We start from the raw sequence: 24,828 nt of genomic DNA on the forward strand, positions 1-24,828 counted from the left end.
ATTTTTGGTGGATTAGGACTCGACTTGTTTTTCTGTAATGAGCCCGAGCCGGTCCGGGTTTATGTATTTTCATTAGTGGAACAATTCATTTGGATTGTTTGGAACAGTCCGGCTTCCACCTATTAACGAAGCTCTCAACTAAAAAGAGGTGAAAAGACTATACCAACTCTGTCAAAAAAGATAAAGAATGAACCAAAATATAGTTGTGGGCAATAATAAATTAAACATAAATCCCATAAAAACCACCGCAGGTCAGTAACTTCATATACACTCTAAAAGAAGTCAATCTAACAGGTGGTATTACCTATAGGAATAGTTTGTTTTAGACAACACACAATAGCCTCTAAGCACTACATTTTTGTAAGTTAATTAAGACCAACAATAACATCGATAACAACAAAGTTAAGCCCAATAAAGGTTGCCAGGGACAACACCTAGCCTTTCCTTAATAGCACTTGATTCACTAAATTGTCTAAGTTGGTCCATGAAGAGCCATGTGGATCAGTTGCCTTTTCTGCTAGTTTCTTCAACTCCATGGCCTTGTTTTTCATTTTCTTACCCTTCTCTCCCACAAGCATCTCTTTGACAATCTTCTCGACATCGTCTCTCTTGGCATCCTTACTGATCTCCATGCCAATGCCCCATTCACTACAAGTATAGAAACAATTTGTTCGTTGTTCGCCGAATAAGGGACAACAGAGCATAGGCACTCCAGCAGACAGACTCTCAATGGTTGAATTCCACCCACTGTGTGTTAAAAACCCTCCAACTGATGGATGGTTAAGGACTTGCTCCTGTGGGCACCAACTTGTTATTAGACCTCTTTCCATAGTTTCAGCCACAAACTCGTGTGGAAAAATCGCCGATTCACCAGCTACCAAATCAGGTCTTATTACCCAAAAGAATGGAAGCTTGCTATTTGCAAGTCCCCAACCAAACTCAATAAGATGTTGTGCCGTGACAACCGCTAAACTGCCAAAATTCACATAAACAACAGAGTTTGGCGCCTTGGCGTTTAACCATTCGAGGCACTCTGTTTCTTCTTTCCGCAGACTATAACCCATAGGCTCCAAAGGGTCTTCTGGTATCTGATTGAGAAGCAACTGGAGAGGGCCAACAGCGTAAACATGTGGAAGCATAGATGACAAAGCATCCAAAACATCTGGCTCCAACGCATCAAAAGTATGAACAACAACTGCTGAAGCTTTATGAACTCCAACAGCTGCTTCCAAGGTGAAGTTAAACTTGATGTCATTGGGATTAGTAGTTTGAAAGGAAGCCGGAAGATCCCTTAAACGTATAGCTTTTACTCCTGGAATCCAATCTATGACCTTATCCAGAAAACCATTTGTGAAATAACTCTCATCTGCAACGCAACACTTAAATAAGTCTACGAAATTTCATTATTTGTTTAGGAACAACCAGTTCACCATAAAATCAAACAGTTGCTTCATTAGCATTTATATATCTGACCTTTGAGTGGTGCAAGTCCTTTTTCCACCAAAGTAGGGTATTGCTTACAGCCCATGAATCCGACCGCAGCCGAAGTGAAGAACACTGCGATAGGGAGTCCAAGTTCCTCAGCAGCTGTGATGGCAAAAGGCATGAAACCATCTGAAACAATGGAAGTCACTGGAGGACCAACACTGTTGTTGGAACTCGCCGCTTCATTGAGTTTCAAGAGGAGGTTACGAAATGGAGCCAAGAAATTTTTTCTCATGGAATCACATAGCGAAGGGATGTTTTGGGTTGTTGCATCAGCCTCTGAATCTGGAAGGCCATCTGGAATTGTTTGAAACCGAAAATCGGGGAAGTCATCAACAGAATTTGGTCCTAAAGATTTAAGAAAGCGCCTGTGGTTGAACTCCGTATTGACAAAAGTTACATGAAAACCTCTGTAGTGTAGGAGCTTTGCTAACTTGAGCATAGCCTTTATATGGCTTTGTAATGGAAGGGGAATGCATACAGCATGAGGCTTATTACAGACTACAATATTGGAACTCATTTCTTAGATTGTGTGGTTTTAACTCACACTGAAGTAGCACAAGTTTATATGTCTAACAACATTGTTGTGCAAGTCCGGCCGCCTTCTGACAGAGTTGTAGAAAGAGCCAAGGGTATGGAAATAAATAATGGGTGGCGTCAACGGAGTTTTGTCAAATATGTTAAGTCATCTTTGACTAAATGAGTTAAATATATTTTCGTTCAGAATTATAATCTTAAAAAAATAATTCAACTAAACAAAAATTTTAAGGTTGAGACTCAAAAATTATTTTTGAGTTAAAATAATTAAATTTAAGTTGAATATCAACCATGCCAACCACAACAATTTTCTTAATACAAAGGACATTTTCCCAATTACTGGACTACGATTTCTTTACCATGTTATTCAAGTAATAAGTAGGTCCACTTTGTCAACTCTCTCACCAAATTTTTATGTACTATAACTAGTATATGCCCACATGTGTTTGTTTGTTTGTTTTATTTTGTTTTTTTAATTGAAGGAAAGAGGAAGAGAGTGAGAGAGAACCGGGGAGAGAGGGAGAGAGATTTATTTTTTTATTTTTTTTATTTTGTAAATTAGAGATGATAAAATCACCTCTATGTGAGGTTTAAACAAAAACAACAAATTTTTTAGTTTTATGAAATTATGTTATTCTTCTTAACTTTATTGTTGTGATAAAAGACGAAATGTCTTTGTTGATAAAGAAAGTTTCATTAATATGTAGTTTATAATAGCTGGTTTCATGTTAAGAACATGCAAGCCATTTGCACATTGATAGGAGCATATTTATACGACTTAGTTAGCTTGTTTTCTTGCATTTAATTAGCTAAACTATGTTAATTATAGTGTTTAAAGTTATTTTCGTGCAATTTCAGGTTTTAGTGTCAAAGTATGCAAAAAGAAGCAATTTGGAGCATTCTAGAGCATTTTTGGGCCAAGATTGGATAGTGCAAGCATGGTGGCATGAGGATGGACGAATTTGAAAGGCTTGAATTCAGTTAGGGAGTTGCAAGGGGGCCTAAAAACCTGATTTCTAGAAGGCTACATTTCAGCCACATGCACTCCCATCCTTTAATCCATTGCAGCCACATGCACTCCTATCCTTTAATCCATTGCAGCCACATGCACTTCCATCCTTTCATCATTGCACCACAAATCAGCCACATGCACTTTGCCTTTTCATCATTGCACCACTGATTAATCATTGCACCACAAATCAGCCACATGCACTTTGCCTTTCATCATTGCACCACAAATCAGCCACATGCACTCCCATGCTCTCCCATTAATTATTTCAAGTCCATATCTGATTTCCCTAGGGTTCTAAGTGCCTATATATACTCATATTAACCCCTAGATCAGAGCACCACCTCTCATACACATTCATTCACGCCAGAAATTCATTCCCTCTCTCTAACACAGCCATACTTCACCATTCTTCATATTTTCTGCCCAAAAACACTCCTTGCCTTCCCCTACATCCATCCCTACCCTAAACACATCATTCTACATCTTCTATTCCTACCCATAAATTTAAAGAAAAATTAATGAAAATGGCTTGAAAACTTTGAGTTTTAACCATAAGGACAAAATAAAGGGTAAAGTGAATAGTACCAGGATTGACTTTTAGTGTAAAAATGTGATTTTTCTTTAAAATAACAATATCAAAAGCTTTTCGTTAAAGTTCCCTAAATTTAATTTATACTAGTATATACCTGCACACGAAGTGTGTGTGTGAAACTTTTTACTTTTATTTTTAAAATTGAAGAAGAGATGAAGAGAGTGAGAGAGAACGTGAGAGTGGAGAGAGAAGTTAAAAAAAAAAAAATTAGAAATGATAAAATCACCTGTGGGTGTAGGTGAGGTTTAACCAAAAAATAATAAAATTTGTTTTGTTAAAATTACGAACCTGTCCTTAGCTTTTTTGTTGTAATAGAAGATAAAAATGTCTTTTTACCTTCTTTTGATTGACAAAAAGAGTTTCATTAATATGTAGTATAGATTAGTCACTAATTGGAAACGATAATTAATAAATATGTTATTAAAACATGCATATTACTATTTCTTTGTCCTTATTTGGAGGGTAAAATATTCCCAAAAATGTTAATATAATTAAAATAGCTTGCGTGCTAGTAGTATGTGGAAGTGAAACTGTTGAATAAGAAAGTAAGTGAGAAGGTTGTTAACATTATTCTGGAGTTCTAGAAATAATTTCTATAAAGGGATATTGTCTTTCAATCTTTATATATTAACGGAATAAATGTTAAAAATATCAACCATTCAAACTACTAATGTGTATAATTTCATAGGCTTTTGTTAATCGTTTATGTAGCATGGGTAGAGCTTACATTTTGTATTTGAGGATACTAATGTGTGAAAATTAGAATGTTTTATCGCCTTATTGGAAATTAGAACCACACTTCAAAGTGCATAGACAATTTAGTAATACTACGTAAATTAATTTTTTAGACTAAATTTATGAATATTATAATGTGTCACAATTAGAAAAGAAACATGTTAATCAATACTTAAGTAATAATTTAATTATTAATAATCATGTCATATAGTAGCCTTTGCAATTAGTTCTACTGCTAAAAAAAATGGAGTTTTAACGAAAAACCTACAGTGATGTTCACTTTAACGAAAAATCACATTTTTACACCAAAAAGTCAATCATGATACTATTTACTTTACTCTTTATTTTGTCCTTATCATTAAAATTCAAAGTTTTTAAGCTCTTTTCATTAGCTTTTCTTAAAAAAAACGTGAAGATTGCATCCTATTAAACGGATGACGTGAAACTAGGCGTTGTTTTCCCTTCTCGCCGACTGGGTCCATTGGGCCGCGGTCCACCGAGAAATTCTTTTATAGCCGTTAGTACGAAAGAGCTACCTTACATTTAAACCGACGGCTCAGATTCACTCAATTCAAACTTCGATGCAATCAAAACACTACCCTCACAAATCCCTCCGATCCTATAAACAAACGGTCCCTTTCTCTCTCTCTAACTCTCTGAGATCTTCGTCTAAAATTCACAACCCTCTCTCTCTAGAACTCGCATTCTTGCTGTGATTCGATTCCATGGAAGGTACTCTCCTGAGTGTCCTCTCTCCCCAATTATTTCTTGTTTTTGATTTAATTTCTTGTTAAATCGTCGAGCGAGTGGTAATTCAGATCAAGAGGTGGAAATGTTCCCCAAAACTGCAAAAACTTCGTTCCAAATCATGACTCCAAGCCCTCTTCGACCTCTGAAGCAGGTTCTTTTTGTTTTATTTTATTCAATTTGCCCACTTTTTAATTTTTTGAATTACAAGAAAGTGTTGAATTTGAGGTTCGGATTCGATTATTACTGCTTCTTATAGTTTTAATTTTGTTTCCGGTCCAAGAAAATGTAGAATCGGGAAATTTTCTGACTCAATTTCATCCCTCTTTTCCTTGAGTTAAAACTTAAAACCCGATTACAACACGGTTGGACAGTGACGTAAGCGACAAGGTGGGTAATTTCTGAAATTCTTGGTTTTTTAATCTTTTATTTTCTTAAAGGAAATTGGGAAACTTTTCAACTAAACTGTTACATTGTGAATTTCAATTGAGTAGTTGAAGTCAGGCTCTGATTATATCATTATTTTCAGAATGTACTCCAGATATTGCTACCAAACCCGTCGAGTGAGATTCTGATTGTATTATTGGTGAGAGTATCACGTCGAACGGAACTCAACAAGGTTCTCCATGTCAGATGGTCCTTCCAGTTTTCCAGATGATCTCAACTGGCGTATCAGGTATATAAACCACGAATTTCTGTTCGTTTATTTTGTTTCATTTCCCCAATTCAATTTATGACTTTGATTACTTCGCCTTCGTGTTCCTGTAATGTCTTACAGGATAGATTTAAGGACCGGGAATCTTCAGGTGTTGAGATTGTGCTGGTATTATCACAACCCCATGGCGGTTGGACGGGACAAAGTGGTTATATGTGCAGGTAGACCTTCACCCCATCCGCTCTAAGTTTCATTCAAAGTGGTTCCGCTTCTGAAGTACAGAATTAATGCTTTCTGTGGTTATACATTTTCAGGCTGCTTTTCTAGAGCCAAGCAAATTTATAATCCTCTCTCCACACTCCACAGCTGCTGTGTTATGCGGGCAGAAGCAGATGACTGAGGTATCCTTACTGTTCTCGTTCACATTTCTCTGTTTGCTTTTGTTACATTTGTTATCGTTATATTTCAAGTATGCGTGTGCTTGTTTATTTGACTGTTCATATGAGATCATGTGGCTACTGGTAATGAAAACTTATATTCAGCTGAATATCGATGTACAAGTTTGGTTATGGCTGGACCAGCTGAATCGCTTTTGTCATTTTGCATGTTCAAAGTCAAACATGGGATTGAAGATGGATATTGTTCTGTGAACATATAACTTTGAAATCGGACAAGAACCTATTCTTGAGTCTTGATCTGCGCCAGATAAGGTGCTATCACTGCCTTGTTTACTAGTTTAACTCACAGTTTAGGTGTAAATAATTTGTTGCAACATCACCTAATGTAGTCGTCACCCCAGGGCCGATTTTATTTAGCCTCTAGGGTTCCTCACCAATAAGAATTTTGCTCTAGAGTTCAAACTTCTAAGTGTAGGTAGCAAATATATCTGAAAATGCTGCACGCTTTAATGATCTTGGGCCAAGCCATTTTACTTGAGGAAGTAAAGTTGTAAGGCGCATGTAGGTGGGAAGGTTTCTGTAGTAGATGATGTTGAGGTCACTTTCTATCTATGGACGTACATATCTATTTTTGTGTGAAAATGGTGACATATTCATAAATGCATGATAAGTGTAAACAAAGAAAACGAAATATGAGTTTGCTCTCAATCTAAATTTATATCATCTTATTTGACTACCAAAATTCGGGTAATTCTTTAATCCAGCATTGTGTTTTGTTACAATCACTTTGAGGAAGAAAGTGATTGGAAGCATTGTATATTCGTTCTGTTTTGAATCTTTTGAAAAATTCACTAAACGTTTTTGGTTTTGTTCTCATGCTTTAGGATTTGAAGAGAGAGCATATACTGCCATGTCTAATGAAGTCAAGCTCACTACGAATTTCTTTCCGGACCCTGCAATTCTAAACACCATTCAGCTGCTAAGTGAGCCTTTTGTTTTAATCACTCACAATTATTTCCTAACTTTCCTTCTCTATTTGATTGTAATTTGTTGTTTCTGGATATCCAAATGCAGAAGCTTCATTGGAATTGCCTTGGTATGCCTTCTGAAAACTCATTTTATAACTACTGCTTGCTGTGACTGTGCTTAGAAACGTGCATAAGAGTTAACTGCTAGATAAACAAGAGTAGGAATGATTTAGAGACTTAGCAATTCAATGATAGGCTAGGAACCCCATAAGTGTCTACTTCGACTGTCCTCTATGGGAAACTCGATAGCATTGAACTACTTAAATTATCTGCAATATGATAGTCTTAGAACTGCTGTGGTTGATGTGAATGAATGAATTGCTGCTGGATGCAGGATCCAGTTTTTATTTATTTGCCTTGCATGTCTTAGATGAAATAGGGCCGCCTTGTATGTCCTGATTGCAACCTACAAAAGCCCAAAGTTTTTCAATCAATAACCTGTTTTTATCAACTCAGTTTTTCACAATAGAAGTTTCTCCAAGCAAAAAATTTGATTTGAAAAGATAGGACTTTTATCCAACAAAACAAATGCTTTTTTGAATTAAAAATAGACTTAGGCAAACAAGAATTTTATTGCAAACAAGATTTTTTTTCATTAGTGTTAGAAAATTCGGCTACCTCCCAATAAAGCTTTAGTTAATTTCTATAACTAGAAGTCTAATGGTCAACTCGCTTGTTTCTTCAGAATCATTGACTTGTGTGTGACATCGTACGTAGGGTGACTCCAAATATGGTTTCAACTTGTGATCATTCACCTTGAATGTGGTACCACTTTACTCATTAATAATGTCAACAACCCTATAAGGATAAACCTTAGTAACCTAGTGTTGGCCGTTCCTGTCGGACTTCAACTTCTCTGGAAACAACTTCAACCTTGAATTAAACAATAACATTTTTTTAACTTGGTTGAAACTCTTTTCTAAATTTGATTGTCATGAAACCCCTTAGTTTTCTCCTTGTAGATATTTGCACTTTTATATTCTTCATTATGAATTTTGTCTAACTTGTTGAGTTGCAATTTACACCTATCACCAACAGAATCATAGGCAAAATTTAGCTATTTGATAGCCCAATACGCCTTATGCTCTAGCTCCGTAGGTAGATCATGTTTACCCATATATGAGCTGAAAGGGAGACATCCCAATCAGAGTTTTATACGTTGTTCTGTATGCCTAGAGAGCATCTTTTAATTTTAGATTCCAATCCTTGCAAGTGGTGTTGATTGTTTTCTCTAGGATCCGCCTTATCTCTCTGTTGGAGTCTTCAACCTGCCTAGATGTCTAAGGATGATATGCAGTGGCTACACAATGGGTGATCCCATGTTTTGCAAGGAGTGCAGCAAAAGGCTTATTTAAGAAATGCTTACATTCACCGTTGATTATAGCACTTGGAAAACACAAAAAAATCATACCTTGGAGGAAATTCAAGACCACTAACCCTTGCTATAGGTGTTGTAATTGCCTCGACTCACTTAGAAATGTATTCCACAGCCACAAGAATGTATTGGTTCTTATGGGACAATCACTGCCCCAAACATCAAATAATTCAACAACCAGAATACTTTATTTCGACATCTTATTCTGCTTAGACGCACACTCGTGGACAGGAATCACAAACTTGAAAAGTGAAGACCAAAACAACCCAATTTGCAAAATCTTAGTTCTTGTCCTCTTCGTGTGACATCCCACATCGCCCAGGGGAGTGATCCTTATATGTATATTCTCATCCCTACCTAGTACTAGGCCTTTTGGGAGCTCATTGGCTTCGGGTTCCATGAGAACTCCGAAGTTAAGCGAGTAGTGCGCGAGAGCATTCCCAGAATGGGTGACCCATTTGGAAGTTCTCGTGTGAGTTCCCAAAAGCAAAACCGTGAGGGCATGGTCGGGGCCCAAAGCGGACAATATCGTGCTACGGTGGTGGGGCGGGCTCGAGAAGTGGTCCCTTCTGGGCGGGGATGTGACATTTGGTATCAGAGCTTAACCCTGGCCGTGGTGTGCCTATGAGGACGTCGGGCCCCTAAGGGGGGTGGATTGTGACATCCCGTATTGCCCAAGGGAGTGATCATTATATGTATATTCCCATCCCTACCTAGCACAAGGCCTTTTAGGAGCTCACTAGCTTCGAGTTCCGTATGAACTCCAAAGTTAAGCGAGAAGGGGGCTAGAGCAATCCTATTATGGGTGACCCACTGGGAAGTTGCACGTGAGTTCCCAAAAACAAAGCCGTGAGGGAATGGTAAGCCCAAAGCGGACAATATCGTGCTACGCTGGTGGAGCTGGCTTGGGAATTGGTCCCGCCCGGGCCGGGATGTGACACTTTGGCCCAAAGTGTACTCCACATGCATATTGATGGGCAAACTTAAAAACATTTTCCAGCTCCTCTTTTGGAACACACCGTCGAATGGTCTGATATAATTATTGCATTAACGTTGGGCGCATTTAGGCCAATGGCCTAGGCTTGGAAAGACCTAAGAGCCCAAGGCTTAAAGGGTTCATAGAAGGCCACCTTGAACACTCGAGCCGCCTGATACAAAAAAAAAAAAAGTTGCCATCAATTGCATGGAACACGTGAGAAAACTAACAGCTTTATGGCAAAAGTCTCTAAGGGCAGAACTACTTAAGTGCCATGATAGGAGCATATTTATGCACCTTAGTTTAGCTTGTTCTTGTGCATTTAAAGTGTTTTTCCTTAGTAAAGTAGTATTTTAAGCTAGTTTTATGTATTTTCAGGTTTTAAGGGCAAAGTATGCAAAAGGATGCATTTTGGAGCCTTTTGGAGCAAATTAGAGCTTGGAATGGACATCATATGCTTGGAGCCAAGAGGATGGACGAAATTGAAGACTTGAAGATGATGTTTCCTACTTGAGCAAGGTTTCCTAGTTGAAGGAGGAAAGCCCCTAATGGAAATGGGTTCCCTAGTTGAATTAGGATTCCTAGAAGAATGAAGATTCCTACTCAAACAAGGTTTCCTACTTGAAGTAGGAAAGTCAAAATCCAAATGGTTTCAAGAGAAGCAACAAAGAAGTTTTCCAAGTCCAAGAAGGAAAAGGAGTCCAAGATGAAGAAGGAATGATGAAGACAAGGTTTCCTAATCCTAATAGGCAAAGTTTCCAAGTACAATGAGGAGTCCTTATCCATTTAGGGCACCTTATCCATTTAGGACACCCTATCCTATCCTTGCCACGTTTTATCCAATTCCCCTTAGTTTTAGGCTTTCTAGAAGCCCTAAACATTATCCCTAAGAAGGTGCTGCACCCTTATCTCTTTTTCCCTACAAATTTGGCACTTAAAGCATGATTTTAGGAACCTTATCTTATCTCCTACAAAGGTGGCGCCCAAACCCTTCTAGAAATCTGATTTCCCTTGCCTTGCAAGGCATTCTAGAAACCTTATCACCTTATCCCATACCTGCCGCACCTAGGAAGCATTATCCCTCTCTATTTCTGATTTCTAAGCCTATTTCCTAGTTGATTTGGGTTATTCAAGTCCATATCTGATTACCCTAGGGTTTTAAGTGCCTATATATATTCATATTAACCCCTAGATCAGAGGACGACCTCTCATACACATTCATTCATTCCATAAATTCGTCAAAACATCTCCACACACTTGCCGCAGCCACCAAACACCCCTTTCCTTAGTTTTAGGCCTTAGCCGCACCATCCCCTTCCCCTAAACACTACTACATCCCTCCATAACCATCCATCCATACACCTAAGGCCCTAAAACCTGTCCCTAGACCCTTGCCGCACCAAGGAGGAGGAGAAGGAAGCTCGGAAGTTCATGCAATTCAAGTTCGCGTCGCTGGAATTTCTAGGTGTTTCTTTTCCTTTGATTTCAATGTTTAAATTCAATTCTCTTTGTTTTGTGCGTATGAGGAACTAAACCCCCCCTTGGCTAGGGGGGGATTCGAAACACATGTTTATGCTTGCAATATGATTTGATTACTTCTAATTGCGTTTCATAAGTTGTGAATTCAATTTACTTATCTATGTGAATTACATTGATTTGTGTGTGTTGGTTGAGAGTGCACGCTTAATTTTCATGCATAAATTGGATGCTAGGATATAAGGAAATTTCACCTAATCGTTATGGAATTATATTCACAAGTAGTAAAGGTTGATGATCTCAATCGCGTTAAGTAAATTCTTGGCATAAGTTTCATGCAATCATAGTAACAAGTGCTTCGTCAATGCTTATGGTTTTCATAGAACTTAATGATTCTTGCTTGTATCTCTATTATGCAATCATGTAGGGGACTTGTGGGGAATGTTTTGGGTTGTCGTATGCAATCATCCAATTCAATAACGTTAGGAAAATCTGAGGGTTAATTAGTGCAATTCACGGTTAATCTGGGGCGTTGAGAATTCATGGTTTATTGAAAAGCAATTAGAAATCGTTTTGTGTGCAAGTATAACATGTGTGGAGATGAACCCCTTAGCTAGCCTCCATCTCATTCATTAAATCCAAATTCGTTTTAAAATCTGTTCGTTTTACAAAGTTTTAAGTTTTGTTTTCAAATTCGTCAAAATCAAAATCCCCCTTTACTTAGAGTGTCAAATTAGTTAGAAATCAATTTAGTTTGTGTTTTTAAGTGTCTTAGGTCAAGTTAAAACCAATTTTCGTCCAAAGTTGTGTCTAGTGTTCAAAACTGCCCAGATTGTGTTTTTAAGGCAGTTTTGAGTGTTTTGGGGCTGTTTTGAGTCTTTTGGTTTGTTTTTGTGTTTTAAAGTTTAGTTTTGCATTCTTTGAGTCTAGTATAGTGTTTTATATTGTGTTTCTACGTTTTTGAGTCAAATCCAAGTGATTAACAATCCCTCCTAATCCCCGGTCCAGAACGATCCCTACTTACATTCTTCACTACAATTGATAAAAAGAGGGTTTAATTTGTGTGCGTATAAATCTCGCATCAAATTTTGGCGCCGTTGCCGGGGATTAGCAACTTTGCTAATCCCTTGGATTGTTTATTTTCGTTTGTTTTATTTTAGATCAGATTCTTATGTTATTTTGTTTCTTGTTTTAGGTACTTGTTTATGACTCGGAGTTCTAATCCGGTTCACGAACATATTTTAGACTTTGACGACGATTTTGAGCGTGAGTTGAGACGTAAGAGGAAGAACCCGGAACCTAGTGAATCAAGTGCAAGTTCCGAGTCCGTTTCTGAATTTGAAGAAGAAGTGGAAGACATGGCAGCGGACAACCGAACAATCAAGGAGCTTTCCGCTTCGGGATTGGCCAATGCCGCACCCTTGTGCATTCAATACCCAAGGGCGGCTCAAGACAAGACTGCCGAGTTCGAATTGAAGTCAAGCCTGTTACATCACATTCCAAAGTACCATGGGCTATCCATGGAAGATCCGAACAAGCACTTGAAGGAGTTTGAAGTCGTTTGCTCAAGCATGACTCCGGTGAACGTGGATGAGAGCATCTTGAAGATGAAGGCCTTTCCCTTTTCTCTCCAAGAGAAAGCGAAAGATTGGTTGTACGAATTGGCACCCGGAACGGTCACATCATGGGAGAGCATGAAACGGGCTTTCTTGGAGAAGTTTTTCCCAACTTCTCGAGTCATCCTCCTACGAAAAAGGATAAGTGGAATCCAACAAGATGAAGGTGAATCCTTTCCTACTTATTATGAACGTTTTAAATCTCTTGTTGCTTCATGTCCACAGCATCAAATGAAGGAGGAACTACTTCTACAATACTTCTACGAGGGACTTCTACCTATTGAACGTCAAATGCTAGATGCCTCAGCGGGAGGAGCCTTGGTGGACAAGACCCCCACTGCTGCAAAGACTTTGATTGCTAATCGAGCATTGAACGCTCAACAATACGAAGGCGTTGGACAGAGGAGTACCCCACGGCAACACCAAGTTAATGAGGTAAGTGCCATAACCGAACTTCAAAATCAAATGGCTAACCTTACTACGTTGCTTTCTCAGGTGGTGGAAGGTCCAAAAGTCAAAACCGTAGCTTCTTGTGGCGTATGCTCCATGCAAGGACACCCTACGGACACGTGCCCACAATTGATCGAGAATGGAGGGTGGGAGACACTCAATGCCGTGGGATATGGCAACCAATACCAATCACGTGGTGATCCGTTTTCTAATACTTACAATCCCGGTTGGCGTGATCATCCGAATTTCAAATGGCGAGACCCCCAACAAGGTCAACAACAAAGCGGATTTAGGCAACAACCCCCGGGTTTCTATCAAAAGCCGTTGGCACCACCACAAGCCCAAGCACAACCTGCCCAAAGCAATGTAGGTAATTCAAGTGATAATGATAAGATTTTTCAATTACTTACTACTTTGACGCAGGAAGTCCAAAATCAAAACAAAGAGAGGCAAATGCAAGAGAAGAGGGTGGACAACTTAGAGAAACAAGTGGGACAAATTGCCGAGTTTATGGGGCAATTTCGTGAGCAAGGAAAGTTGCCAAGTTCAACGGTGGTCAATCCGAAAGGCGGATTCGAATCTGCAAAAGCGATGCATTTGCGAAGTGGAAAGCAAGTCGGATCTGACCTCAACCCATCCAAATCACGTTCCAATGAGGAGGACGAGTTGAGAATTGAAGAGGAGGAGCAAAGGCCACTCACGGCCAAGGTGGAACCAAATGGGCCGCATGTTCCAAGTGACCCCAAGTTGTCCAATTCATCCAATAAAGGTAAAAACGTGTCAAATTCGGTTCATACTAATGATTTTCCTGCGAATGTTCCTTTTCCTAGTAGGTTTAAGCAAACAAAGAAAGAAGAAGCGGAAAAGGACATTTTGGAGACGTTTCGGAAAGTTCAAGTCAATATCCCCCTTTTGGATGCAATCAAGCAAGTCCCGAGGTACGCCAAATTCTTGAAGGAACTTTGCACCAATAGGAGGAGGATTTCGACCAAGGAGGTGGTCAAAGTAGGTGAAAACGTCTCAGCCATCTTACAACGCAAGCTGCCCCCAAAATGCAAAGATCCGGGTAGTTTTACAATTCCGTGTGTTATTGGTAATTCTAGGTTTGAATCTGCCATGTTAGACCTAGGTGCATCTATAAATGTCATGCCATATTCAATTTATGCATCTATGAACCTAGGAGCGTTGAAAAACGATGGTGTGATTATACAATTAGCCGATAGATCTAATGCCTATCCAAAGGGAGTTTTGGAAGATGTGTTAGTGCAGGTTAATCATTTGATCTTCCCGGCGGACTTCTACATACTTGAGATGGATGAATCAGACCATGCCCCTTCATTGCCCATCCTCCTCGGAAGGCCATTCATGAAAACTGCTCGGACAAAGATTGACGTCTATAATGGCACGTTGACGATGGAATTTGATGGGGAAGTTATTAATTTTAATCTTTCTGATTCTATGAAGTACCCTAGTGAGAATCATTCATGTTTTGCTATTGATGTAATTGACTCTTTGTCGCAGGACTATTTTGACAAATTGAACAACGATGCACTTGAATTGGTCATTGCACAAGGCATGGACAAGCAAAACATGGAAGCCACAACCATGGGAACCCACGGCATGCATGATCATTCTTTTGCCGTGCCCCCTAATGATGAGGTCATTGAGATGGTGGCTGCCCTCGAGTCATTGCCAACACAATCGGGTAAGTATTCGGACCCTATTTTAAGTTCAGTTTCGGCTAATAAAATGCTTCCCTCAGTTGTGCAGCCACCTACACTTGAACTTAAGCCATTGCCTAGTCATTTGAAGTACGTTTTCTTGGGCGAGGATGACACGTTGCCCGTCATTATTTCATCCTCACTCACGGCACAAGAAGAGAGCAAATTGGTGCGAGTGCTTAAGGAGTACAAAACGGCAATTGGATGGACCTTGGCCGACATCAAGGGAATTAGCCCCACTACATGCATGCATCGCATACTTCTAGAGGAGGGGTCTAAAACGTCCCGAGAGGCTCAACGCCGTCTCAACCCTCCGATGATGGAAGTTGTGAAGAAGGAGGTAATCAAGCTCTTGGATTGTGGAGTAATCTATCCAATCTCGGATAGTAAGTGGGTCTCACCTGTTCAATGCGTTCCGAAGAAATCTGGGGTGACTGTGGTTGCAAATGCCGAAAATGAACTTGTTCCTCAACGCATTCAAACCGGTTGGAGGGTGTGCATCGATTATAGAAAGCTAAACGCCGCAACAAGGAAGGATCACTTCCCATTGCCATTCATCGACCAAATGCTTGAGAGGTTAGCCGGTTATGCTTTCTATTGTTTTCTCGATGGTTATTCTGGTTATAATCAAATTGTCATAACACCCGAAGATCAAGAAAAAACTACTTTTACATGCCCCTTCGGTACTTTTGCATATCGTCGCATGCCTTTTGGTTTATGTAATGCACCTGCTACATTTCAACGATGCATGATGAGCATATTTTCTGATTATGTTGAGAAAATCATTGAAGTGTTTATGGATGATTTTAGCGTGTTTGGTGATTCTTTTGATGGTTGTTTGCATAATCTTAGTTTAATCTTAAAACGTTGCGTTGAAACTAACCTTGTTCTTAATTGGGAAAAATGTCATTTCATGGTTAAACAAGGCATAGTTTTAGGTCATATAGTCTCTGAAAACGGTATTGAGGTTGATAAGTCGAAAATAGATCTTGTACGTCACTTACCCTCTCCAACTTCGGTTAGAGAGGTTCGTTCTTTTCTTGGCCATGCAGGTTTCTATCGTAGGTTTATCAAGGATTTCTCGAAGGTTGCACAACCTCTTTGCCGTCTCCTACAAAAAGACGTGACGTTTGAATTCACCAAGGAATGCACGGCATCATTCAACCAACTCAAGGAGTTGTTGACCACGGCACCCATTATTGTTCCCCCGGATTGGAGCCTCCCGTTCGAGCTTATGTGTGATGCGTCCGATTATGCTTTAGGGGCTGTTTTGGGACAAAGAAAGGACAAGAGGCCGCATGTCATCTATTATGCCTCACGGACGTTGAACGATGCCCAGTTGAACTACTCCACTACGGAAAAAGAACTTCTTGCCGTTGTCTTTGCTTTAGATAAATTTCGATCATATCTAATTGGTACTAAAGTAATTGTTTTCACTGATCATGCAGCTCTGAAGTACTTGTTCACTAAAAAGGAGGCCAAGCCACGACTAATTCGGTGGATGTTGCTACTTCAAGAGTTCGACATAGAGATTCGGGACAAGAAGGGAAGTGAAAACGTGGTGGCTGATCACCTAAGCCGAATGGTGCACAATGAAGAGGCCCTACCCATTGCCGAGACATTCCCCGATGAACAATTGCTGTCCATTAAGGTTAGTGCACCTTGGTATGCCGATATTGTTAATTTTTTGGTGTCAAAACGAATTCCAAGTGAGTTCACTAGACACCAACGTGATAAACTTAGGCATGATGCACGGTTTTATGTGTGGGATGATCCATACTTATGGAAATTTTGTCCTGATCAGATTATACGTCGTTGTGTGCATGATTCTGAATGTCATTCAATTTTGAGTTTTTGTCATACATATGCATGTGGAGGGCACTTTGGCACACAACGCACGGCCCTCAAAGTGTTACAATGTGGATTTTATTGGCCTAGTGTTTTTAAGGATGCTAGAACATTTTGCTTAACATGTGATAAATGTCAAAGAATAGGTGGTATTAGTGCAAGGGACCAAATGCCGCAGGTTTCTATCCTAAATGTTGAAATTTTTGATGTTTGGGGTATTGACTTTATGGGTCCCTTTCCATCATCATATGGTTTTACGTATATTTTGCTTGCGGTTGATTATGTGTCGAAGTGGGTGGAAGCAAAAGCCACCCGGACTAATGATTCTAAAGTGGTTGCAGATTTTATTAGAACTAACATTTTTGCAAGGTTTGGCATGCCACGAGTGATCATTAGTGATGGAGGGTCACACTTTTGCAATCGGACCATTGAAGCGTTATTGAGGAAATACCATGTCACCCATAAGGTTTCTACACCTTACCATCCTCAAACAAATGGCCAAGCTGAGGTTTCCAACCGAGAGATCAAGCAAATACTTGAGAAGACCGTTGGGCCAACAAGGAAGGATTGGAGCTTACGGTTAGATGATGCACTTTGGGCGTATCGTACGGCGTACAAAACCCCCATTGGGATGTCCCCCTTTCGACTTGTCTATGGCAAGGCGTGCCATCTTCCCGTTGAATTGGAGCACAAAGCACTTTGGGCCGTCAAGAAGTTTAACATGAACCTCGACGAAGCGGGAAGTCAAAGGAGATTGCAATTAAATGAGCTTGATGAGATAAGGCACGAGGCGTACGATAATGCAAGCATTTACAAGCAAAAGACCAAAGCTTTCCATGACAACATGATCCGTGGGAAATCATTCTCAATTGGGCAGAAAGTGCTATTGTTCAATTCCCGTTTACGTTTGTTTCCCGGTAAGTTACGTTCTAAGTGGATTGGACCATTTGTTATTACTAATGTTTTTGTTCATGGTGCAGTCCAAATCCAAAGCTTGAAAACAGGACACGAATTCAAGGTGAACGGGCATCGTTTGAAGCCCTATTATGACACCTTTGTGGAGCATGCCGTGGAAGAGCTTCCCTTGCATGCCGTGGGCCCTAGCAAGGAGTGAAGGAGATCTTCGTCCGGCTGTACGACGTTAAAGCAAGCGCTACTTGGGAGGCAACCCATGCATTCAACAAAGGAAGACCGAGAAAGCACTCCAATTCCAGATTTGCGTTCCTAAACTCTTCTCTTTGTTGTTGATTTTGTTTCTGCCATGTTAGGTTGTTAGATGTTGTTTTGTTTGTTTGTTTGTTATTTGTGTGAGTCTATGCTTGAAACATTGAGGACAATGTTTGATTTAAGTGTGGGGGGGTAACCAAAGTGTTTTGATGCAAATTCGTAGGGTTTTGTCACCCATAATTTCAAATGTTGTTTCTTGCTGTTTTTAGGTGTTTTTAGGCTGTTTTAGAGTGTTTTAGAGTGTGTTGACTTAAAAATCCGAAAAACCCATAAAAATTGAAAAAATTGTTTTGAAAACCCAAAAAGAGTTGTTTTTGTGTGTCTTAGGGTACCTTCCAACACAATGATGAGGATTCGGTTTGTAATTGCATGACTGTTAAAGAGAATGATTAACATGGATGGAAGTTTGATTTACTCTTTGTTTATGCTTAGTTGTGGTTATAACTTATGGCTTCACATGTAATCAAAAAGAAAAAAATAGTTTTTGTAACATGCTTGAAGGAAGGAACTCAAACAAATGCTACAACCTTGTGAGACTTGAGCCTAAACGTTTATTTGGAGAGTTCAAATCTGTGCATTCTTGTTTTCTAAAGTCGTTGCATGATCTCATTATTCTTTGCTTGGTTACTACTTAGAAGGCGTTTCATCATTTAGTTCCAAATACTAGAACTCATGCCAATTTCATTCAAAACATGTTATTGAATTGCATAACACATATTCAAGATGAAGTTAGTAGTTACCACCATAGCCAAAAAGCCATCAGTCCATGCATGTGTTTTTGTAGGTTTAAACCCCTTTGAGCCTTATTTAGCCTATTTTCATTGTTAGCCACATTATCCTCACCTAGCTTAGATTAGGACTTTCCATACCTTTGTTCTTAAAGGATAGTAAAGCACGACGTAGGGTGAACTCCTTTGGTCAATATATGGCAGGAAACGAGTGTGGGGGAAGATGATAGGGCACGGAAAAAGAAAGAAAAGAAAAGAAAAAAAAGAAGAAAAGAAGAGAAATTCGTAGAAAAATCAAAAGAAAATAGAAAAGTGTTGAAAAGAAAGAAAAAGAGTTGAAAAATAAGTGAGAATGAACTCACAAGTGTTGGTTGTTGAAGGAAGGGTCCAAAAGAGTGAATTTGACCCTAAATGTTGCATGAATCTTCCCTTGTGTGTACTAATTGATTTCGGCCATTTGAAGAGAGTTTAAGTGTCAAATTCATTACTTTGCTTACTATTGCTTTAAAGAACTTTTGTTTATCCTTTACCCTTCTTTGTTAGCCAATACCCCAAGCCCCGTTACAACCCTTGACTTTAATCTTGAGTGTTATGTGTTTCAATTTGTGGAGTTTAAAATTGGTACGAGCATATGGTGTCACTGGTTCTCGCATCTAAGTAGTAGCATTCCATTCATGAGATCATATTGATAAACATGCTATTTAACTCCGAAAAGTGCTTTCTTTGTCATACATATATGTGAGCATTCGTTTTCATATTTACATCTATCTTCTCACATATAACTAGTATAGGGTGTGTAGTCAGAAAATCTGTGTGAAAATATTGAGTGTGAAAATTGAGTGCATATCTAGTAAGGAATTGAGGAAATTCTCTAAGGCATGTTACTACATTCAAAATCATGTTTTAATTGGTTATTTGTGAACTAATGAGTAGTGACTATGATTAAGTAAATGCTTAAGCGTAAAGATGGCTAAAATCTGTGGGAATAATGATTTTTAACATGTCATGTGCATTGGAAATCCCTGAGGCGATTGTTGGAAGGTGTAGGTTGTGTTTTACTCGTTTTACTTCGTTTACTTACTTTGTTTCATTTTGTTTTGCTCGAGGACTAGCAAAAGCTAAGTGTGGGGGAATTTGATAGGAGCATATTTATGCACCTTAGTTTAGCTTGTTCTTGTGCATTTAAAGTGTTTTTCCTTAGTAAAGTAGTATTTTAAGCTAGTTTTATGTATTTTCAGGTTTTAAGGGCAAAGTATGCAAAAGGATGCATTTTGGAGCCTTTTGGAGCAAATTAGAGCTTGGAATGGACATCATATGCTTGGAGCCAAGAGGATGGACGAAATTGAAGACTTGAAGATGATGTTTCCTACTTGAGCAAGGTTTCCTAGTTGAAGGAGGAAAGCCCCTAATGGAAATGGGTTCCCTAGTTGAATTAGGATTCCTAGAAGAATGAAGATTCCTACTCAAACAAGGTTTCCTACTTGAAGTAGGAAAGTCAAAATCCAAATGGTTTCAAGAGAAGCAACAAAGAAGTTTTCCAAGTCCAAGAAGGAAAAGGAGTCCAAGATGAAGAAGGAATGATGAAGACAAGGTTTCCTAATCCTAATAGGCAAAGTTTCCAAGTACAATGAGGAGTCCTTATCCATTTAGGGCACCTTATCCATTTAGGACACCCTATCCTATCCTTGCCACGTTTTATCCAATTCCCCTTAGTTTTAGGCTTTCTAGAAGCCCTAAACATTATCCCTAAGAAGGTGCTGCACCCTTATCTCTTTTTCCCTACAAATTTGGCACTTAAAGCATGATTTTAGGAACCTTATCTTATCTCCTACAAAGGTGGCGCCCAAACCCTTCTAGAAATCTGATTTCCCTTGCCTTGCAAGGCATTCTAGAAACCTTATCACCTTATCCCATACCTGCCGCACCTAGGAAGCATTATCCCTCTCTATTTCTGATTTCTAAGCCTATTTCCTAGTTGATTTGGGTTATTCAAGTCCATATCTGATTACCCTAGGGTTTTAAGTGCCTATATATATTCATATTAACCCCTAGATCAGAGGACGACCTCTCATACACATTCATTCATTCCATAAATTCGTCAAAACATCTCCACACACTTGCCGCAGCCACCAAACACCCCTTTCCTTAGTTTTAGGCCTTAGCCGCACCATCCCCTTCCCCTAAACACTACTACATCCCTCCATAACCATCCATCCATACACCTAAGGCCCTAAAACCTGTCCCTAGACCCTTGCCGCACCAAGGAGGAGGAGAAGGAAGCTCGGAAGTTCATGCAATTCAAGTTCGCGTCGCTGGAATTTCTAGGTGTTTCTTTTCCTTTGATTTCAATGTTTAAATTCAATTCTCTTTGTTTTGTGCGTATGAGGAACTAAACCCCCCCTTGGCTAGGGGGGGATTCGAAACACATGTTTATGCTTGCAATATGATTTGATTACTTCTAATTGCGTTTCATAAGTTGTGAATTCAATTTACTTATCTATGTGAATTACATTGATTTGTGTGTGTTGGTTGAGAGTGCACGCTTAATTTTCATGCATAAATTGGATGCTAGGATATAAGGAAATTTCACCTAATCGTTATGGAATTATATTCACAAGTAGTAAAGGTTGATGATCTCAATCGCGTTAAGTAAATTCTTGGCATAAGTTTCATGCAATCATAGTAACAAGTGCTTCGTCAATGCTTATGGTTTTCATAGAACTTAATGATTCTTGCTTGTATCTCTATTATGCAATCATGTAGGGGACTTGTGGGGAATGTTTTGGGTTGTCGTATGCAATCATCCAATTCAATAACGTTAGGAAAATCTGAGGGTTAATTAGTGCAATTCACGGTTAATCTGGGGCGTTGAGAATTCATGGTTTATTGAAAAGCAATTAGAAATCGTTTTGTGTGCAAGTATAACATGTGTGGAGATGAACCCCTTAGCTAGCCTCCATCTCATTCATTAAATCCAAATTCGTTTTAAAATCTGTTCGTTTTACAAAGTTTTAAGTTTTGTTTTCAAATTCGTCCAAATCAAATCCCCCTTTACTTAGAGTGTCAAATTAGTTAGAAATCAATTTAGTTTGTGTTTTTAAGTGTCTTAGGTCAAGTTAAAACCAATTTTCGTCCAAAGTTGTGTCTAGTGTTCAAAACTGCCCAGATTGTGTGTTTTAAGGCAGTTTTGAGTGTTTTGGGGCTGTTTTGAGTCTTTTGGTTTGTTTTTGTGTTTTAAAGTTTAGTTTTGCATTCTTTGAGTCTAGTATAGTGTTTTATATTGTGTTTCTACGTTTTTGAGTCAAATCCAAGTGATTAACAATCCCTCCTAATCCCCGGTCCAGAACGATCCCTACTTACATTCTTCACTACAATTGATAAAAAGAGGGTTTAATTTGTGTGCGTATAAATCTCGCATCATGCCATTTGGACTATGCAGGGGCAGTGTAACCAAGGTCCAAGTGGGAAGCTCGGCTCACCTACCCTGGTTACAAAAACGTCATTTCATTGACGATAGCTTAGCCGTGGAAAGACGTTAGTGAGTTCGTACAACTTGTTGGCGCATTAAATGTCAATTTGAGAAGCTCCAAGATTAAGAAGCCTATATAAAGATATTATGACCTCATCCAATATCGGGGTTAGACGAGTAGGAGTCGAGCGTTATTTAGTCTTAAAGTGACATTATGTGCAATACAATGGATGTAACCAAATTTTGAGGAGCGAATCGCTTATATCTTCAAGTCTATTTCGTTTCATTCCATATCTTAAGCCCACCACGAGAGATTTAATTAAGTTTATTAACCTTACAATTTTGAGTGTTCAATCCTTTCTTTAGAAGAACAATTGTCAATCCAAAATTTCAATACTTATAGATAATGGACTGCAGTTCACCAGCTCTAAAGTTACGGACTGGTACAAGGAATTCGGCATTTGCCACCTCACTTTTACTTTGCAATACACACAAGGCAACGAGCAAGTTGAAGCTTTGTCACTGTCTTTGGGAAACACATACGATTTGGTTGTGTTTTCTACCTATCTATATTTGCTCCATAGTTTGTATACCACCAAGCAAGATGACCAGCAGTCTAGAGCCAACACGTCGAAGAAGAAGACGAGAAGAGATGACCAGGCTTGCCTCCTATGAGGAAAAGATGAATGACATACTTGCTGGTGTCGGAGAGATAAATGGGGTGGGGAACCTTCTCCACACGCAAAACACCTTACTTCAGAAAAAGCATGACGACCTCATAGAACAAATCAACAAAACTAACAAGAAAATCGACAACACATTTAAGGGAAAAGCTCATCCTTTCCCTAGGATGTCAACAAGAAGCTCAGAGAATAGGAGGACGCTTGGGACAAAGGGGCGTAAGTCGTCGAGCAAGAGCTGGGAGGCTCGACGGGAACTTCGATTGGCCCCCTCGATCTAAGAAACATCCTAAGAGAAGTTATGGGTAAAGAATTAAAAGCGTGTGGGATGCTTGGAGATATTAAACAATCGCTCAAACCAAAGAGCCTTGATTATTCTAAAGATAAAGAGTCACTTCCATTCTCCAATGACCTATCGACAAGCCGACGAGCAAGAACACTTGAGTGCTTAAGATGCGAAGCTACGAAGGGCTTACTGATGTGTATGACCATCTCAATGGGTTCATATATGCTACCAAGGGTTGAGAAAACAACACTACCAAATGCAGGCTATTTTTTACTATCATCAGGGGAGATGCTGCTAGGCTTGGGTTAAGCAAATAGCCCTATAGTCCATACAAATTTCTCGAGATTGAGATAAGTTTTCCTAGACACCTATATGATCATCTTAAGAGGCAGTACACACGGACTGACCTTGCCTTCGTGAAACAGGGTCTGGATGAATTCCTGAGCAATTATATATCCAAATTCAACAAAAAGTATACCAGATGCATAACATGTGATAAAGGTAATTTTTACGTTTATTTGACTCGGAATTCCTCCCTCCCCAGACCTTTAAGGATTTGCTCCATAAGCCAACTAGTTATTCCCGAGCCAAACAACTAAACAAGATGAGGATCTAGAGGCAGCAAGCACTAGAACCTAGAGGTAAGCAGGTTGAGAAAACAGAGAAAAGATGGTAGAATATCATAACGAAAAATGGTATAGAGACCCACAACCAGTCGTTAAGGCTACTCAAAGGAAAATGAGTGAGTTTTTTTGGAAGAACGATTGCCTTGAAAGAAGTTGCATTTTTATCATATACTAGTTAAATGGTGTAGAGGCATCACGTTGGTCGAGCCGTATCAAAGCGGTAGGAACATCAAAACTACTGATTGTAAATAGAGTCCTTACCTGAACTCTCTATGGGTGTAAATGGTTCGACATGGAGAGTTTGTTTCTACTTAGTATAAAAAGAGAAAGAAGTTTGTTGAAAAAACAAACGTTCCATATTGCTCCCCCTTACACTAAAAAGCTTGCACACACACATCTGCCTGACCACTAATTTCTTAGAAATTTAAACCAATCATCATTGTCATGACTAAGAATAATCCACGTCCTATAAAACACCCAAACCACTTAAAGGATAAAGGAAAACACACTTCATAAAAATATTTAAAATGACCCCTAAAAGGCCTTGTTCAACAAAAAGAAAAATTTATTACAAACTTAAAGTTTTTCGTTTTGCCACAAAACTCTTAAAAATTAAAAGCACAAAAATTATGTTGAGGGGATTAGTCTGCTTAAGTCGACTGCAGTTGTGATTGTTAGGCCAACAACCAAAGAGTCTACGGCTGGTCTGGACTGATTGACTGCTGCTACAGAGTCAACGGCCAAAGAAACTGTGACTGCTAAGTATGGAGTTATTAGGCCACTTGATTGGCAACAACACCCAACTGGTGAGACCGAAGAATAAGACTTCGCTCGGTAGGAGGGTCACTAGAGGGCTCAACTACTCACTTGGTGACACGCTCCGAGACTTTGGGAGTGGCAAACTCGATGATGGTTTCTTTAACTCTTATCTTTTTTCCTCCTCGTCTTGCTCAGAGTTATCATCTTCATCCTCGACATCCAAATCATAGTCATAATGATGGTTTCTCCACCTTATTGTAAAACTCCACATAGCCTTAGAAGTGAAGTTTGATTTACGCTATTTGCCAGGCGACGATTGAAGATAACTTTCTGTATCTCGATTGCCTGAAGTGTCTTTGTGGCAACTTCGATCACCTGCTTCCCCAGGTGCTCATTCCTTTA

The 24,828-nt window shown here is 39.2% G+C and overlaps 2 protein-coding genes across 5 annotated transcripts in view; one reads left to right on the forward strand and one right to left on the reverse strand.

The window, feature by feature from the left end:
• Positions 1 to 210: 210 nt before the first annotated feature.
• Positions 211 to 2,109, reverse strand: LOC103966491 (7-deoxyloganetin glucosyltransferase-like). The gene is made up of 2 exons (XM_009379656.3): positions 1,474 to 2,109; positions 211 to 1,366 (listed from the first exon to the last, which is right to left on the reverse strand). Exons 1-2 carry the CDS (start codon positions 2,003 to 2,005, stop codon positions 435 to 437), a joined length of 1,464 nt encoding a protein of 487 aa, XP_009377931.2. The 5' UTR covers positions 2,006 to 2,109; the 3' UTR covers positions 211 to 434.
• Positions 2,110 to 4,979: 2,870 nt separating this feature from the next.
• The window catches only part of LOC125475004, a 67,872-nt gene continuing 48,023 nt past the window's right edge, over positions 4,980 to 24,828 (forward strand). Inside the window, exons 1-6 of one of the 4 annotated variants that reach the window (XR_007256357.1) lie at positions 4,984 to 5,498; positions 5,638 to 5,784; positions 5,887 to 5,984; positions 6,078 to 6,164; positions 7,046 to 7,144; positions 7,236 to 7,536. Coding sequence is in view for 3 of the 4 variants with exons in the window: in XM_048579320.1 (XP_048435277.1) it covers positions 5,735 to 5,784; positions 5,887 to 5,984 (148 nt within the window). In the remaining variant the exon portion in view is untranslated. Of the gene's footprint in view, positions 5,499 to 5,637; positions 5,785 to 5,886; positions 5,985 to 6,077; positions 6,165 to 7,045; positions 7,145 to 7,235; positions 7,537 to 24,828 lie in introns of those variants that run through there. The other 3 variants (XM_048579317.1, XM_048579320.1, XM_048579321.1) reach the window with 3 other exon arrangements.

The sequence above is a fragment of a genome, unplaced genomic scaffold (genome assembly GCF_019419815.1).
Source record: "Pyrus x bretschneideri cultivar Hongxiangsu unplaced genomic scaffold, Pyrus_bretschneideri_v1 Contig13, whole genome shotgun sequence".
Taxonomy (NCBI): domain Eukaryota; kingdom Viridiplantae; phylum Streptophyta; class Magnoliopsida; order Rosales; family Rosaceae; genus Pyrus; species Pyrus x bretschneideri.

What these genes read in the sequence shown, in the direction of transcription:
- LOC103966491 (XM_009379656.3), bottom strand. Translation starts at nt 2,005, where the DNA reads ATGAGTTCCAATATTGTAGTCTGTAATAAGCCTCATGCTGTATGCATT. An exon ending in AGGACTTGCACCACTCAAAG is followed by an intron (nt 1,367 to 1,473) that starts GTCAGATATATA and finishes GTTGCGTTGCAG; the next exon opens with ATGAGAGTTATTTCACAAAT.